The 17877-nt window shown below is 37.1% G+C and overlaps 2 protein-coding genes across 5 annotated transcripts; one reads left to right on the top strand and one right to left on the bottom strand.

Annotated features, from left to right (window-relative positions):
- Positions 1 to 437: 437 nt before the first annotated feature.
- Positions 438 to 8519, top strand: LOC103702354 (myb family transcription factor PHL7-like). 4 transcript variants are annotated; one of them, XM_008784757.4, is made up of 8 exons: positions 438 to 572; positions 692 to 776; positions 3461 to 3687; positions 4105 to 4181; positions 4261 to 4303; positions 4454 to 4511; positions 5114 to 5183; positions 7751 to 8519. In XM_008784757.4, the coding sequence occupies exons 3-8, from the start codon at positions 3471 to 3473 to the stop codon at positions 8306 to 8308; spliced, it is 1023 nt and encodes a 340-aa protein (XP_008782979.2). In that variant the 5' UTR covers positions 438 to 572; positions 692 to 776; positions 3461 to 3470; the 3' UTR covers positions 8309 to 8519. The 4 variants fall into 4 exon arrangements, with proteins under 4 accessions (XP_008782979.2, XP_008782978.2, XP_088563701.1 ...); XM_008784756.4 differs by having other exon boundaries at positions 692 to 789; XM_088707575.1 differs by lacking the exons at positions 4105 to 4181; positions 4261 to 4303.
- Positions 8520 to 9549: 1030 nt separating this feature from the next.
- LOC103702353 (putative calcium-binding protein CML21) lies at positions 9550 to 16510 on the bottom strand. The gene is made up of 5 exons (XM_008784755.4): positions 16158 to 16510; positions 13807 to 14051; positions 12201 to 12400; positions 10358 to 10532; positions 9550 to 9906 (listed from the first exon to the last, which is right to left on the bottom strand). The coding sequence occupies exons 2-5, from the start codon at positions 14000 to 14002 to the stop codon at positions 9797 to 9799; spliced, it is 681 nt and encodes a 226-aa protein (XP_008782977.1). The 5' UTR covers positions 14003 to 14051; positions 16158 to 16510; the 3' UTR covers positions 9550 to 9796.
- Positions 16511 to 17877: the final 1367 nt, after the last annotated feature.

Here is a 17877-nt window from a genome sequence, read left to right as displayed (position 1 = left end):
AAAATCTCGAATTTTCTTCGAGCTTTGTTTCGACGAGGCCGCTCCCGTCCAACGGAATATTCGAAATCATATGCCTTCAGCTGCCATCCCCAATAATTCCAAATTTCAGCGGATCACCAATCAAATAGCACACGCGGCAATCCACCGGCAATTCGTCACCTCGTGCATCTCATGCCAGCCGAGCCAGAACTCGACGACGGAAGCCAATCGGGACACGCCACGTACCTATTAACGGAATATTCGAAATTATACGCCTTCAGCTGCCGTCCCCAATAATTCCAAATTTCAACGGATCACCAATCAAATAGCACACGCGGCAATCCACCGGTAATTCGTCGCCTCGGGTATCTCATGCCAGCCGAGTCGGAAGTCGAAGACGGAAGCCAATTGGGAGACGCCACGTACGCATTAGCGGAAGAAGCTAGTTCGGGCTCTACAAAGCTTGTGTCCAACGAGCGGGCAGACCCTGGGCCTGGGCCTGCCCGCGGGTAGGGCTGTAAGAAAGAAGGCGACGCCCATTCGATCCCATCCCTGCTCGTTGTTTGGCCGAAGCGCGATCGGTCTCCGAGCTCGTAAGAAATAAATTTTCGCAATAATTCCTCGATTTCTACCAAAAAGTTCCGACTTTTATTTCTGGTGACTGCTGTATTTGCTATTATATGTTTAATTCTGCCTGCTTTTTTTTCCCCAGTCAAATCTAGCTCTCCGTCGCACCAGAGCCAGTGGATTTCGTGCCTTGTGATTTCTCCGGAGCTCCTAATTCAACGATTTCCGAGGTTTCCCGATTGGGTATCACTCTTTCCTCTCGTTTTTAAATTCTTCTGCGTCGATTTGATGGTTTCTCTTGCCAATTGGGCTTGGGGACGTTTGATCAGTAAGTTTTTGTTTTTCTTGCTGGGAAAAATTGGTTTTTGAGGATTCTTTTCCGAAAACCCGGGAGTTATCTTAGGCTTCCGGTTACTGTTTTTCCCCTCTATTATTTTTCCTCATTTTGTTGGATTTTTCCTTTTGGAAAATCGATTACTGATTCAAAAGATTTCGTAATGATTATAGCTCCAAAACCTCATCTTTGAGAATGGGGGGGGGGGGGGGGGGGATCAGAGGAGTTGCGCTGATGCTTCCATCACTTTCCATTAACGGATGACAAAACCCTCGAAGGCATTGAAGTTTGGGGCGTAGCGGGAACTAGGTTTTCACCTCCTATATGTCAGGTTTCTCTTAGATTTCTATGGATAGGTATCTCTTTAAGCCCTACCCTGCATCTCTGCGATTCTTCTTTAAATGTAAAACTTATTAAAGAACAGTAAATTGATTATTTGATAATAAAGAACAGTAAATTGATGGTTATTGATGCAAGGTATCCTTTTACTTGGGTTCTTTTCTTTTGTCTCCGTAGCCAGTCTATGGTATTCTAGGTCCTCGTATTTTAGCATCGAATACTTGCACCTTAATATGTTGATTTTGTTGACGCAATTTAGGAGAGTAAACAATAGAATGCAAGACTAGCTCGCTGGTTATTTTGAAATAGTTGGACCTTGAAGGATTAAACTTCGATTACTAAGAATAACATATGTAGGATACTTGCCCTTTCAGGAGCCTTTTTGCTCTCAAAAGTTCGGATTGTTTTGGCAAACTCAGATGAAGTTATGAGCTAGAAGATTTCAGAGGACAATTAATATTTAATTCATTTTTAAAATTAAAATATTTCCTTGTTGAAAGATGGCAGTAATACCAAAAGGTTTACCAAACTTTGGAAAGATACAAACTAAGGAGGGGCCACATACGTCTCAAGGTTTTTAAAAGACCTTTTAGCATCCTCTCACAGTATTCAGGATGGGCGAGAAAATTTCTTGAACCATGGAAGCAAAATTTTTTGAGGTCATACATCTTGAGAATATGAGACGATGGATAAATGGGCGTAATTTTAAATCTTTTTGTTTCTTGGCAATCACCTAACAAAGTTCAGATAATTCACTATAGATTAACCAGGTCTTAGTGCGTTCTGAGGAATTTAAGCCTCACTTTGATTTACAAGAACTAATTAAAGAGCTGTGACTGTCAATTGGATGATAGAAGGAAGAATAGATTGGCTGGCTATATATTCATGGAGGACTGGGTATGCGTCTTAGGCATAGCACTGTAATTTCTACCTTGCTAGTTGTGCCTTTTCTCTTTTTATACAATGGAAAGTAGATTTGTTAATAGAAACTAAGTATCCCTACCGAAATCAAAAAGCAGTAGTTTGATTAGAACTATCAATTTTTTGGTAAAGCTCGTTTTACATTAACCAACCCAAGGGGTTTAAGATCAGCCTGGAGACTGCATATTTAAGACGGCATCCCTTTCCTAAAGGTTTAAGGTCTCGTCTGGACAATCCTATCATAAAAGTTAGTTGAGCAGCTTTGGGGAAATTTTATGTAGAGTCAACAGAACTTTAATTTTTTTTTTTTAAAAAAAAATTATATCATTTGCAATGGTGACCAGCTTGACATAGTTGAAAAAAGGTCATCTCTTGTCAGCAATGGCCCTAGAAGTCTGATTTCGTTATGTGAAACTTATGCCTCAACCTTGGGATAAATTTTCCTCAAAATGTCCCCAATCCAAGAGATAATTTAGAGATCTTGAAAAGATTATCATACAAATACCTTACTGATGAGGAGAGTTGAATATTTTAATACAAAAGTTGCAGCCTCCTATTATTTAAGCATTCACCTCAGAGTTAATTGGACATGAATTAGGTTATGTAATTTAACTACTTAAAAACAAAAAAGGTGCAAAATTTCTTTGTAATGAAGGAAAATGAAAAATGGAATACAAAAAAAGGGAATGTATTATGAGCTCTCCAATGTTCTTAGCAGAGACAAATTGCAGTAGAATTACCTAAAGTTAAAATTTCATCCAATTCCTTGTTTTCAGATCATACAATGTGATATGTAGTAGAATCCTCCGTTAGTTCCATATGTTAGTTCTGCTTGTGCATTTCAACTGTTTATAAATACAAATTCGCCAATTGGTGGGTGGCTCTGTTGTTTCTGATGCATCTATTCAATGCATTTATGAATACAAAATCTTGTTTTGGTATTTATAGATTCATCACAGAATCTCGAGCACTAACAGCACTTCCTTGGTGGCTACTCTTATTCTTGTAGTAAAAGCAGAGACTAATGTAATCTGGCCTCGTACTTCTAGCCAGTTTGATTTTAAATGTCGTTTCCCTGTTTGCTTTTTGTTGGATGAAATAACAGAAAAGATGCCTGACATGGTCTTATGTTGTATTTCTCTGTCAGATTTAATGTTAACTTCTCTGTAATCTGACTATGGGAGTCTATTTGTGTCTCTTCTCATATATCTGTTTTATAAAGTAATTGGTACAAAATATCATTTGGTATTTATCCCTACACATTCTGCCAAATCATTCAGTATGTTTATCTGATATCAGTTCTTGTCAATTTTTTCACAGATAATTATAGATGTATCAACCAAAACCTATCTCCAATTTAGTCTCAGCTCACAGCAATCCACTAGTTTGTGACCAGCCAATAGAATTAGCTGGCAACAATATGGGCCCGTGCAGTGGAGGGACCAATCAGAATAACCCTAATCTGGCCTCAAGGCAGCGTTTGCGATGGACGCATGAACTTCATGAACGTTTTGTTGATGCTGTAACACAACTTGGTGGACCTGAGAGTAAGTGCTTATTTTTGCAATCTCACCTGCTCAAGTTTCTTGTTTCAGCTGCTTGATTCTGTCCTCATATTCTCATATCTTTCTACAATTTAAGTGGTCATGTTATTCGCTTAAAGCCTAAGAGATCGTGACCGTAAATTTTAGCTACTTAATTGTTTAATTGTTTCCAATATAGTGATTAGGCGATTTTTAGCTACTTAATGGTTTAATTTTAAGGAAAACCTGTATGTAGTCCTTGAAGGATAAAAATACTTAACCAAGTCTCTGTCATCTATTAAATGAGCCAACGAAGCTTTTAAAGTTATGATAGATGCCCAGCTTGGTTTAACTAGTAAAATATGACTGTATTTCCCTAGTTAATACATGATAACCTTGTCAATCTTAATGTGGCCATTTAATTATTTTACACCATGACAGGAGCAACTCCTAAAGGTGTACTCAGAACAATGGGTGTAACAGGGTTAACCATATATCATGTCAAAAGTCACTTGCAGGTATTTTGCATCCAGTGGCTTTTCTTCTTCTTTTCGCTTGATATGTGTTTTTCCTGATTCTGAATTATGATGTATCCAGAAATATCGGCTTGCAAAATATATTCCTGAGTCTTCATCTGATGGTAGGTTTTTGGGTGGCCATATAGGTTTGAATTTTGGCTTCTAATTTTCGATCATGAAAGCTATTTCTTTAAATAAAAACAAGGAGCTGAAAGGCTTAGTCATTGATCTCCATTATATGGTTCAGTCTAACAGGGTATCCCTTCATGTAGGTACAAAGGCTGCAAAGAAAGATTCTGGAGACCTACTTTCAGGCCTTGAAAACTCCTCGTAAGTATAAAGTAGTCATTCTTTTATTGCACAAGTTAATATGGAAAATAAACCATGCTGGTTTCGATGCTTACACACTTTTCAAAGAGAACTCAAATTCACCTTATTAAAACTAGGTGTTGTTATCAACTTTGTTGCAAGAACCTTGGCTGTTGGATGCTCATTTTTAAATGACTTCAGTATTATTTTTAACTAAGTCCATGTTTCTTTTTCATATTACTCGAATTTGAACTAGAACTTGTGATCTGTAAAGAGTATCAATTTTTTAGCTTTCACAACTGTTACCTTCTTTTTGGAGACCATGGCCATCAATGATAAGAGGACAGAGGGGAACTGTGCCTGTATATGTGTAATTTTCTCTTCATGCATTTTGTGTCTGCTATTTGTTTCTCTGGAGATATGATTAGTGAAATATTTGTCTGCCCTGCGTCCTTTTCCATCATCATGCACTTAATAGAAAAACCGATTATTTATTTTTAATATCTTTGCTGCTTTCCCCATGTCCCTTTTCTCAAGTTAGTCTTATGCATATTGTTAATTAAATAATGGATTTGCAATCAAGGTACAACTATGTCATTTAATTTTTAAATTTTTAATGTCAGAGGGATGCAAATTACTGAAGCACTTAAGTTGCAGATGGAGGTGCAAAAACGGCTCCACGAACAACTAGAGGCAAGTTAAATATTATCTTCTAGTGACATACGATTTGATGATTCAACTTTATGTGATTCCAATAGTTATGTGATAGTCAATCTTAATAAACATGTTTGTTTATTCAAAAGCTACAGTGAGTTGAAGTCCATGAAAAGGACAATTCGGTAGAGGCAGATTCTCTAATGATTTTCCAGATCAATACTTAAGAAAATCCCATTAATGTGAGATATTTTAAACACAATGAATTTGGAAAACAGACATACCAATGAACAAGAAGCTCATAAGATGACCTCTATGAATTATCCACCCGTAAATGCATGAGTTACATGAGGAATGGTGCATAATAAGATTTCAGTTGTTATGCATGCACAGCACCAGATTGACGTGATGAATTAAGCATTCTTTATCCGCACTATGTTGGCATTTGTCCACTATGCTTGTTGTGTAAGTATTGTTTTGGGCATAGAACAGCTATTCCTGTCCTAAAATTTTTTTTGAAGAAGGAAATACTTGTTAGATACCTTACAATTTTGCTTTCAAGAAAAGTAATAATCTGTGTTGGTAATATGGAGGCCAAGTGTGTGGTTCTATGAATTCTAGTGTTATGTTGATTTCTGAATGTTCTAGCTATTTTTCTCTCTGTTACTTTCTTAGGTGTTGGTGGCAGACAGATATGCGTGGTCCTATTCTACCTTAATATCCCCTGATTCTTTATTCTTTCTTCTAATGTTTACATTCACAAAAGTAAGGGACAGCCTTGATGAGAAAGTCAACTCATTGCGCACCATGCATGATAACCTAATGTAAGGAATCAAACAGTTGAGCAACTCATGAAGATCAACAAAAGCAATATAACTGCTCCTCACAAATACTTGAACAAACATTGCTTCATCAACTTGCTTGCTGTTCCATTAACCATGCTCAAAATTTTGGAAGTGTGATATGATAAAAAAAAAAAAAAAAGATAAAAAAAACCAAGAAGCCAACTATCTTTTTTTCCCCTCTCAAGCTAATAATTACATAGTTGCATGCTTTCATATAGCTGCATGCATCTTTCGTTCTATTTCATTTCTTTTTGTTTCTTTTCCTTCCTTTCTTGCTTCTCTTTTCTGAGGGTCATCTGCATTCTAACATCCCTGCTCGGTGCGACAACTGCATAAACTGAATCCAAGGTCAAATAGCATCATCATGTCCTTGCCTGCCTACTAGGCTCCACCTTCTAGCAGGACTGAAAATAGTACCCACTGTTGTAAATCATGGAGGCAATCAAGCCATCATTTATTATGGTACAAAGAAACAGAGCTGTAGTTTGGTAGAGTAGGAAAAATTTTCTTTCCAGGTGGTCACAAATGCTATTCATTGTAGTAAGACCATCACCAATTATACATAAAACTGAAGTACCAATTCATATGATTGCTTCGTACCGTTATTTTAAATTGATCCAGCCTGTAAAAGATTTGTATATATCCATATCCTTACTGTTATAAATGTTGTAAATATGACATCTTGGTTCAAGAAAGGATGATCAGGTTGTATACCATTTCCTGGAACCACTTTTTGTGATGTGTTAGATTCCCTCTTCTGTTGAGTAAATGTTCTTCTTTCCGAACAAAAAGACATATTCATTATCAGAAAAAGGGCACTATTCATTTAAGAAAAAATAACAAATAATACCAACCATCATGTTACAAAGTTAAATGCATGCACATCTAACACGAGACAAAGTATTCAGCATGTATTACAATTCTATTGACATACCACCACACATAATGTGCATCATCATCATATGTTGGATCACTTGACCATATGATGCTTGTGCCCTTGAACAGGAACTCTTAGGAACAGAAATATCTTCCCATTAAAGTTTTCCCTTGCTCTTTTCATCTTTCCTTCAGTAAATGGCCTAATAGAGGTTAAGAATCATTGAGCTGCAGAACTTTTGGTTTGATTATAAGTTCATAATTTTGTTGTTGATTGGTTTGTCTGGATCAGATGTCATGAATAACTGTTATGATACAAGTGCAACATATTTATTGTATAATTTGTGAATAGCATTAGAGGACTAAACCGATCATATTATGTATCCCAGGTATAATGCAGTCAGAAACATTTTCTGGTTGTTAATAAAACTCCAATTATATAATTTCATTGAATTAATATAAGTGTAAATTATTCCTGAACAATCAAAATTTTAGTGCTAATTGTTTAGCATACGTACATTTCATAAGCTGACACTATCCACACTTTAATTCATCAATTTTTTCTGCACCAACAGATTGGATTATGTCTATTATTGCTGCTGTCCTTGTTTTTGCTTTGCATGTCTTGACGCATCTGCACAGACTTCCATGTAGATGCGTCAGCTTCTTGTCCTATTCTTTTGCTTTAAAAAGCTGATAATATTGACAAAAGGAGATGCATTAAGCCAACCCCAAATGGTTGGTAAAAGGCATCACATTATTCAGATTAAAATTATTTGGGAACCAAACAGCCAAAATGTCTTGACATAATCTGCAAATTGGAGTACCATACTTTGACCTTCAATAGTACGGTTTTACATGATCTCAGCTTAAGATTTTTGACAGGTACAAAGGCAGCTGCAGCTGAGGATAGAAGCCCAAGGAAAATATCTGAAGAAGATCATTGAAGAGCAGCAGCGGCTCGGGGGCGTGATGGCAGAAACACCGAGTGCAAGCATTCCTGCCCCTATCTCAGGCAACCAGTGCCTCGACTCCGACAAGACCGACCCCTCAACCCCTGCCCCAACCTCGGAGTCCCCACTCCAAGTCAAGGCTGCTAGTGGGGACCATGGAGGCAGTGGTGGACTCTTCAAGAGCCTCTCCCATGATGATTCCTTCTCGTCCCACCATGAGCCTCTGACTCCTGACTCCAGCTGCCGTGCCGGCTCTTCTTTCGAGAGCCCAAAGCATGAGAGGCCTATCAAGAGGCAGCGGGAAGCCAGTGATCCAGGGAATGGGAAGACGGAGCTGGTGCTTGTTCATCATATACTTGAGTCAAGTTCAGGCTCAGATTTCCAGCAGCCATGCTCAATTTTCCCAGCTCGTGGAGGGCATTTTGATTCCTCAGGCACTTCAATTTGCGATGATGATAGGTTGAAGAATGGCTCGGGAAGTGATGTATGATCAAACTAATGCAATGCTTTTTCTTAGATGGTGGCTTGTTAGTCTTCCCAGAGAAATATTGTTAGGAAGTGTAGGTACTATGATTATATTATGATTACAATGTGATATTTACGCCTGTAACTTTTCACCATTTCATGAGATCTCCATTTCCTGAGATGCCTGTGTGCATGTATAATTCAGAAAGAAAGTAATATCTCTGGACTTCATCAAAGTTGGATTCTTGGATCAACAGGCGATTTTTTCTTTTGCCCGCGCAGATGTGCCTTTTAGCGGAAAGATACTCTGTGATGTGAGATGAAAATTTAAACGAGATTGGGATTGATTTTGAAACATGCAGAGCCATCACGAACTTTTATAACTTATGAGTTAATGGATTAAAGCATGAATCAGATTATGATGTTCCAGACCTGTTTATGAAATCAATCAATTTGCAGTGGCAACAAAAAGGGCCAGAGATCAAGTATATCCAACCAATTGAGCTGGTGATAGTTTTCTTAAGACGGTATGTCCCGGTTGAAAGAAACTGAAAAGCTTAAAACCTCGAATTGACATGAAAAATAATTGAGGTTCATGCTTTCTTCTGGATAAATTACTTTTTGCTAGACAAGGTTTCCCTTGCTCTAACTTATTCAAATCATTTACAGCCAATTAAATTATATAGAACATTCATACAAATTTTTCTCATGCATCCAATGCCAATTATGGTATTCTAATGCCTTGATGTTTTTCTTTTTCGTTGCAGTTCACACTCTTGCATATGAATCATGGATAGCATAATTTTAGATCTTTTAGTTTTTTTATTTGCCTGTTGTTACTCAAATGAGTTCCTGATGAACATCTAACAAACTCTGAATTTCTTCCACATTCTAAAATCTACATAAATATAGAATGCTTTGTTGGTAAAACTTTTTTGATTTCGGATTCAAAATGCTGAAAACCAACATTGTCCGCAAAACAGCTTCTAAAGAGAGAACGAGTAATCACTAGAGTTCGTCATCACTCATAAACATAGGAAGCAATCAGGATAGGCTCAGGAAGGCGAAGAAAAGATAGGAAACCTAATCTTCGTTCTCCAATTGAATTCATGGTCGCATTAAAAATGATGGGTGGTGGTCGATCATACTCTTGCAGGCACAACACATGCAATTCAAAATTTTTCCCGTCTGTGGAATGCTTTGAAGAATTTGAATAAACATTAACTTACCCAATGCATAAGCCTTAAACGAATTGGCAATCGAATATGAATAGAATAAAGCTTCTGCCAAAATCTTATTACATAACTAAAATTATGTTTGTTAGGTCTATTAACATAAAAATAGCAAAGCCAGACATGGGGGGAATGGATGAACCGATCTCAATCTCTTTGTCCCCACATGCCCTTATTGCAAAAGAAATACAAGTCGCCTCACAGGGATAATGCTGCTCATCAGTTCTGGTTTTACCAATAACCTGAATTGCAGGCAACTGATAAAAATGGCAGCAGAAAACTCATTCATCATCCTCTCCTTCCTCAACATCATCAATTCCCACCCAACGGGTAAAAGCAAAAAGAAACTCCTTGAAAGTCACCGTTCCATTTTTATCCCAGTCCATTTCTTCTGTTACAACACAAAAAAAAGTCATCAGTCAAACAAAGCAGCGAATTTATCTAATACAGAAATAGCTTTGTCAATATTTTACTTATACATTATGCTGCCAGCTGATTGAAGGCGGCACTTCGTACAGCATGTGAAACACAAGATGATCTACTTTCAATTCCATGCGGTGCTCGAGTGTCATGATTATGACCAACTAACTAAACAATAAGTTTTCTTGCCAGAGTTGATGCTATGTGACCGAACCGCAATGCATTGATGAGGAGAAACAGGTCCTCACAATACAAATTAAGAGGTAGTATGTTAAACCTAAAACAAATTAGAACTTCTTTGTCACCATTACAGATTTGCCGCTGATAACTAGCATGTGGACATGCATGCTTTTGAAGAAGTGGGCTTGTGCATGCACTTCTGTGTGTTAAAGAGAGGAGAGGGTGAGGAGGAATGAACTGACCAAATCTTTTCATGGCTATGCGTCCTGAAGAGCGTTCACCTGTAGTAGTCTCGTTTATGGCTTGTACCATCTCATTCTTGCTAACATATCCATCCTTGTTCTTGTCCAAGAAAACAAAAGCATCAACCAGAGTCTCAAAAGTTGCCTCAAGGCTTGGTAATCCCATCCGTGATTTCTAGCACAGGTCAAGGAAACACAAGTTTCGAAATTTTCTGCTAATGCTTTAGCCAAAAATAGTAGGGACAATGAAATTATTGAATCGGCAAGCGTAAATCAGAGGACAAAGATCATACATGGCAAAACATCAGGAATGAAGGTTACATCCTTCAGCTTCTTTTTATTTTCCCAAAATTTTCCCTCAGTTTGATAAATTTCATAAAATATAGCAATTCAATATTAATTATGCTTTGACATAAATTGGGAAAAACAAAAACAACACCTCCATCATTAGTCAACTTTGACTAGCATAGAGATTTGAAAGTATGACTGGCAAGCCAAATCAATTTGACTGAATTTGGCTTGATGGATCCAATTTCCACGCGTGATTATTCATACAAAGGGTAGCAGCCTACTTTTCTTCCTTTTTTTTCTGAGAAGTAAGGGTGGTAGCCTACTTCACTAAGAGTTTTTCAAAAATTTCCTTTTCACCAACTTAGTCCAGATATTATTATGTTGTATCTTCTTTTTTCTTTAGAACCTCCTTTTTTTTATGGGTTATTCTGGAAACTTTCAACACAAAAAGCATAAAGCTCTCCTGGCGACGTCTTCATTAGGCTCATGCTGAAGCATTTTATTAGTCTCATCCACTGAAGTGAATTCTGACTTCTTTACCTAAATAATTCTAGAACACACCCACTAAAAATCCTTGCTGTCAGCATATTTCATACCTTTTTGACTACCCAACTTTTCAACAACTGTCTTGTAAAATAATATTCATATTAAAAGTCAAATCCATGGTGAGATGACAGAATTGCTGCAAGACATTCTGAATATGTTGGATCCAATTCCATACCAGAAGATTGAAGTATGCAACATAAAAACAACAGATAATGAGGCTAGATGTCAAAAGTCATCATATATATATATATATATATATATATATATATATATATATTATGAAAGATATTTTTTTAAGATCCGCAATCTCAGTACCGGATACCGTATCGGTACCTTATTGGTTCGTACGGTACGGTATGGTATGGTACCGGATACCGAAGTAGTTCTCTAATAATTTTTCTTAATTTTTATCTCGACACGCCTCGATACAGACTGGTACACCTCGGTACGGACCAGTCCGCCTCGGTACGGGCTGTATAGGGCTTGTACCAACTTGAAGGCGTGTTTTGTACCGATTTTCTCCCAATGCGGTACGGTACGTCCCATACCATGTGGTATAGGGCGGTACAGCAAACATGTATTTTCGTAAGACTTAGCTAACACAAAAATAAGAGCCCAGATGTGAACCCCCTGCAAGGTGGGAACATTTGAGATTGATTCTGGTAGGAAAAGTAATCACCTATACAGAAGATGATTGATGGGCATATCTTTGAGCTTGCAGTATATTTTGGTATGCCAAAACCTTTTTCACATTCTAAATATAATAACAGCAAGATGTAAGGCATGACTAAAAGCAACGCCAATTAAAAATAAAATCAGGCAAGACAAAATACAACGTAGCAAAGTCTTACTTAAAAAACAGAGATGTTGTAACCAACAAAGATAGATTCACCAATTTACAATCAAAATTGTCCTCTATCCTCACTCCTATAGTCTGTCATCCTGTGATGTAAACAAGAACCAGTATGAAGCAAAATATAGCAAGCAGTTAGTGTACGAAGGATACTACTTGCACAGCAGCCGGTTCCTTGAGAAGATAAACAAGGCAAAGAAGAACGATAAACTCACTGAAATTAATTCCCATACTTTCATTGATATCGCATGCCTTAAAGAGATCACTGATCTCCTCCTCCGTAGCAGAGATTTCCAGCTTCTGGAAGCAATGCTTCAGTTCTTCTGGATCTATTGCGCCATTAGAATCTTCATCTAAAAGAGAAAATGAAATATATTAGCCAAATTGGTACTAATCATATAATTTGTACACAGGAGAAGGCGTGACTAGTTAAGAAGGAGGAAAAAATTCTCATATTTGGCCACATGATAGAGGGGCGGAAATTGATATATAGTCCAGGAAGAGGGTTGTGGAGGTGACTCCACATAAAAAAATGAGACTTTCTCATGCGTTCCATCCATCAATGGACCCTCTTTACCCCTTGGTGAACCCACGAATGAATTATGAATCACAATCTTTTAGTCAATGCGGACTTAATTGTAGACCCTCATTTAAATTGTTGAGTCAGTCTTAGAGACCCACTTGAGTAAATGTGGATGTGAACAACCCGAGATCATAAACATGCACATGAGCAAGCGAGAAAGAGAAGAGAGAAAGATAGAGAGCATATTTAGTATGAAATAGAGTTAGCTGATATCCTCCCTCTCCTTGCTTTGATTACCATTTATATCACATGGCACAAAAGGATTGTATCCTTTTCCTCCAAGTTCATTACTTGCTGGAAATTTCTTATAGTCTTGCTGATTCAAAGAAAGAAAATGGATTAATAGATAACTACAGTTCCTTGGAGTAAATGGCGATCCTCGTGTTGTATCATATTACCAGCTCAATAATGCACATGTAGAGGATTCTTCGTGCATACTCGTGCATGAAGCAATTAAAATTAATATGGACCATTCAATCTGCTGGTCACTTCCAGTTGGTGAATCAGCAAGTAGGTACCAATTGAAGCATTACAAAGTGTTGATTAAGGCACAAGATGCATATTATTGTATGAGCAACCATATGAACAGAGTTCAGATCTGACGCCTGTTCATAAAGTGAAAATGTGCCCACAATCATGTGAAAAGATCTTAAATTTAGTGTTCATTCTCTTATAATTTTTTTGATTCTTTGTGCTGAAATCTATGTATCATTTCAAGTGTATTAACATCTGATCCTACTGTAATAATACTGGATCAGTGATGGGTCATATTGGTCCTAGCCATTCCCTAGATCAAACAAGTTAGAGCAACAGGTTGGGCCATTCCTTTATGGGGACGAATCAACTTAGTAACTTAGTCGATTTGAAGACTGTCAAAGTTCTCCAACCATGGTAGGAATGACTACGGATGTATTAATAACAATAAGAACAATGACCCTAGTTAATTTGACCTCCTTTTTCCTATATTTTTTTTGGAGAATTAAACAGACAAATTGTCTTCTCTATCTTGCACATCTAGCATTAATAAGAAACTTCCGATAACAAAGAATAACAGACACTTCTTCCTGAAAGCCATTTCAAGCCCCTTGATTTGGCAAGCTCATAGTCACTTAAGATGATCGCTAACTTTTGTTTTTTATATAGCAATAAATAAATTCAGAAATGAAAATTACTCACCGAATTGTTCAAATATGGTTTTGCAATTTCTTAAGCTCTCATCAATTTTTGGAAATTTCATGATAATGCTGTTGAATGATTTCATGGAAGTTCCTTCTGATGCCCTTTTTTGCATAGCTTCGACCATTTTCGCCTCAAGCTTTGATTCTGGTGCACTACGCCTTAACGAATCACTCCTCCCAAGTACACCACCCATCTTAGAGCAGCAAGATATATGGAATACAGAATACAGTCCAATTATTTACCTATAATGTAAAGCAAGGAACAAGCATGAGATATGTGATAGCTTAGAGATTTGACTCACTTAAGCAATCTACTACGATGCAGAATAGTGTTTGACATGAAGCAAATAACGAATGCTTGATGTTGTAACTTTCTATATAGCTACCAACAGTCAGTAAGCAAGGCAAAGAAATAAACCATGCTTAGTTTTTCATTGGAATCTAGTTTCTATTACCTACTTAAGCCCAAAATTTCAGGGAAAAACCATAAGAGCGGAAAGTAAAATGGGACTAGTTTTGCATTCTAACCACATACGTCTCATGGTTCATAGAAAAATTGAGAACTCTCCCTGCCTCAATCTTTCTGCTGCAGGTCTGAATCCAACACTTTCCAGTCAGAGACAGTGCAATTACTATTGTAATATCAGCCAAAAACAAATATAAATATGACTATTTTTCTCAAAACTAAATCATTAAATGACCAACCATCTATTTTAACAAAAAAAAAAGGACCAACCTTCTACTCTTTCTTCTCAATAGTCTAGGATAAATTAGACAACATCTCACACTTGCTAGATATGATTATGGAAGGAACTGCAAAGAGCAATTCTCAAGTAAAACAAACATTTCCAATGTAAGATAGAGAGAAATGGGTGAAAGATGGATCAAACAGTCTTTAGAAATATAAGATGCAACCAATTATTCAGTCTACTACTTTAGCTACTGATGCTCATGAGATCCTATGCTTGTCCCAAGCTAGAGACCAGAAATCTGATTTCATAAGATCCAGCTTATGTAAAATTAACACCTCTATAATTTTCCTAAAAAACTGTTGATTTAAAAATAAGTTTCTAACATATGTGATATTCTCAGGTTCTCTTCACATTGAGGAGAGGTGAGATACGATTCCTAAGTAAATACAGCTCTGCAAAATGCACCGTCATTTTCAGCATCATCTATCCTTCGCTGACATGCATTTTAAATATTGTAAATTAATTCAACTTATGAATGAAAAGTCAGAAAATCTTGTTAAGACGAGCCACAAACTAAACATTCTAAAACCATGCTCAATATCATCGCACATTCTAAAACTTTTAGTATGTCCTAAAACATGCAGAAGATGAAAGAGAGTTTGGCTGTACAATTTCTACGAACTTCATTTCATTGTAGTTAGTTTACAGCTTGGGAAACACATAAACGATGAAAGTCCACAACTTGTATGGCCACAATTTTGTTATCTAGTTCTATTATCACGATGCTGGAAAATAAATGATAACAACCAAAGAAGTGATTAGTCCTAACTAACAAATTTGCTTTCTGCAATGCAACCTATACATAGATTATCAAACAAATTAATAGGAAAAAAAACAAACTCTGGCTCTTATATAACCAGTCCTAGTAATATATAGGTGAAAGAGGATAAGGAGCACTGGAATTTTTGTATGCACTCCAAGCTTAGGTTTAACACAAATAGGCCCTGTCCCACCTATGCACAACTAGCACGACAATTCTCATGCCATCTGAGAAGCTTAAAAATAACAATAAGCAAAGATAATTGCGGTTGCCCGTCTCATATATCAACAAAAATTCATCACAAAATCGGGTAAATCAACTTGCATAAAAGAAAAAAGATAATAAATTTGCCATGAATTCTTGGAAGGGAATCTTCCAGACCCATTTTGGCAAATTATTCTAATCCCTAAACCAAAGTTGACCTCTTTAAGATGAACTGAGAAGCTATATCAAATAGAATTCAAATACAGTTTTAGACGCATGATATGGCAAAAAAAGACAGCAAAACCAAAATATTATTAAAGACTCTCAAATATTTAAATAACAAGTAGTTTAACAGGTAAAATGTCTCCAAAGATAGTAAACCGAATATATAGCGGATGGGGAGTCCCTAATCATTCTCGACCTTCTCGTATTAAATCATCACAAAATTGATCAAACCCCCCCCCCCCCCCCCCAAAAACAAAAAAAAAAAAAAAATCAGCCAAATACCCAAAAATCCTCATCCGTATCAAGATAGAAGAAAACAGGCAAAATAAGAAAAAACCACAGCAAATCGGCTCGATCTCAGCCTATTAAAACCAAATGCAACAAAAATTGAGACAGACCACTTCTCACCTAGCCTTTTAGCATCACATCAAACAATCCCACGAAACGGAGCCAATAAATTGGCACGGAGGGAGAGATTTGTGTCAGAGGAAATGAGCTCTCTTCGAGCTCTCCGGTTCGATCTTGAAGGAGGAGTCTTGGATGATCGGAGGAGGAGATGGGGCGGAGAGGAATAGGGAAACGGGAGGGTTCCTTTTGGGCTAAAGTTTGGGAATTTGGTACGATACTTCATGGGATGGAGCCATGGAGCCCATTATTTTCGGCACCACGTAGGCGTTTAGAACCGTGGAAAGGGAGGGGCATCCTATTCCAAGGTAGGGAGCGTTTCCGCTTTGGAGTGGTTTGAAAGTCCCAGCCGCGACGAGATTTTTGTTCGATCCGGACCAAAATGAAGGAAGGAAGTTGGGAATTTACAAGGTAGATCCACCGTTTCTTCTTTTGGATAGACCCATGGTTGCCATTCAAATCAGGAGAAATAATAATAATAATAATAATAAAAAGCTGGCTAAACAAGTAGGAATCATCTGCCTGTTTCATCAAAAATAAAAAAAAAAAATTCAAGTGATGTGCCGCATAGAAAGCCACCCATTCAATAGTTGTGTTAGCCTTCCGGTAAATATAAGTGGTCCTGAAGGAGCCACACTCCTCTGCCATCTGCCATATGTCAAGGAGAAAGGATCGCCCATCCGACTTGGAATGTCGTCCGCAGACCTCCTTGATCACAGAAGCCGAGTTGCCCTCCAGGTGGATGCACTTTGCATTTATTGGAGATGCCCTCTCATGCCGCCCGCAGCTCTGCTCCAATGATAGAAGTGTCGAAAATCCATTATCCGCTAGCTGCCACAAACCTAGAGCAGTGATCTTTGATGACAAAGCCCACACCTTTCTTCCATCACGCTCAGCAGTGCTGCCATCAAAATTCACCATAAAAAAATACAAACAAAAACAAGTTTCATATGTATTTGTTAAAAAAATTTTTTTGACAAACATAAAAGAACAACATGCATTAAAAAATTTTATTTTTTATTTATATTTTCTAACCAAAAAAAACCAAACAAATCCTAGATGTCTACAAATTATCCTTCAAAAATTATTATCTGCACCTCTAGAAGCGTAAATCTTTATTTCTCACTTTTTTTTTTCTAATCTATCATGTTTTTGCCTAGACTAAAAGGCAACTCAATTTATGCATTAGCTATTTTGCCCTTAATCGTATATTTTAAGAAATTAAAAATATATAAATTTTCATGCTAGTGCTGTGTATATTTACATTCTCAAAAACCGAATAGATAATTAAACACCTCATAAAAGAGTGCATAAGAAAAAAATTAAAAATATAATGGCAAGATGATATGATAATAATGCATTTTGTTTGGAGAATGTCATTTGAAGATAGAGGCGTATTCAATTTTTTGATTTATACACGCATATCATTTAGTGATACTTATATCTCCCCCCCCCCCCCCCCCCCCCCTTCTCTCATAGCAGGCCATGCATCCAATTTGCATGTGTTGGTATATTAAGTGGAGAAGTGTGCAATGCATGTATCTTTGACCTTGGCACTATGCTTTATGATTCATCTATAATTAATTCCAATAATGAATACCTTTTCTTGTGTTGCTACCTTCACTATTGTTTATGAGATATTACTCGAAATATTTTATTCAATGCTTTAAAACACTTCATAGTTCAAAGTCTAAGTAGCTAGGCATATGCACACTGACCTAGC

Source organism: Phoenix dactylifera, chromosome 11 (genome assembly GCF_051530095.1).
Source record: "Phoenix dactylifera cultivar Ajwa chromosome 11, Ajwa_hap1_PhDact_Kaust_v1.1, whole genome shotgun sequence".
Classification (NCBI taxonomy): Eukaryota; Viridiplantae; Streptophyta; class Magnoliopsida; order Arecales; family Arecaceae; genus Phoenix; species Phoenix dactylifera.
The sequence above is the reverse complement of the archived record's forward strand: the minus strand, read 5'-3'. Positions and strand labels throughout refer to the sequence as shown.

Bases quoted from the DNA above. Each gene is read 5' to 3' on its own strand.
- LOC103702354 (XM_008784757.4), top strand. From the start codon at position 3,471: ATGTATCAACCAAAACCTATCTCCAATTTAGTCTCAGCTCACAGCAAT. The intron at 4,182-4,260 runs GTATTTTGCATC...TGATGTATCCAG, and splicing joins ATGTCAAAAGTCACTTGCAG to AAATATCGGCTTGCAAAATA. The intron at 5,184-7,750 runs GCAAGTTAAATA...GATTTTTGACAG, and splicing joins GGCTCCACGAACAACTAGAG to GTACAAAGGCAGCTGCAGCT.
- LOC103702353 (XM_008784755.4), bottom strand. From the start codon at position 14,002: ATGGGTGGTGTACTTGGGAGGAGTGATTCGTTAAGGCGTAGTGCACCA. The intron at 12,401-13,806 runs GTGAGTAATTTT...TTTCTCTTTTAG, and splicing joins AACCATATTTGAACAATTCG to ATGAAGATTCTAATGGCGCA. The intron at 10,533-12,200 runs GTATCCTTCGTA...GACCTGTGCTAG, and splicing joins AACCGGCTGCTGTGCAAGTA to AAATCACGGATGGGATTACC.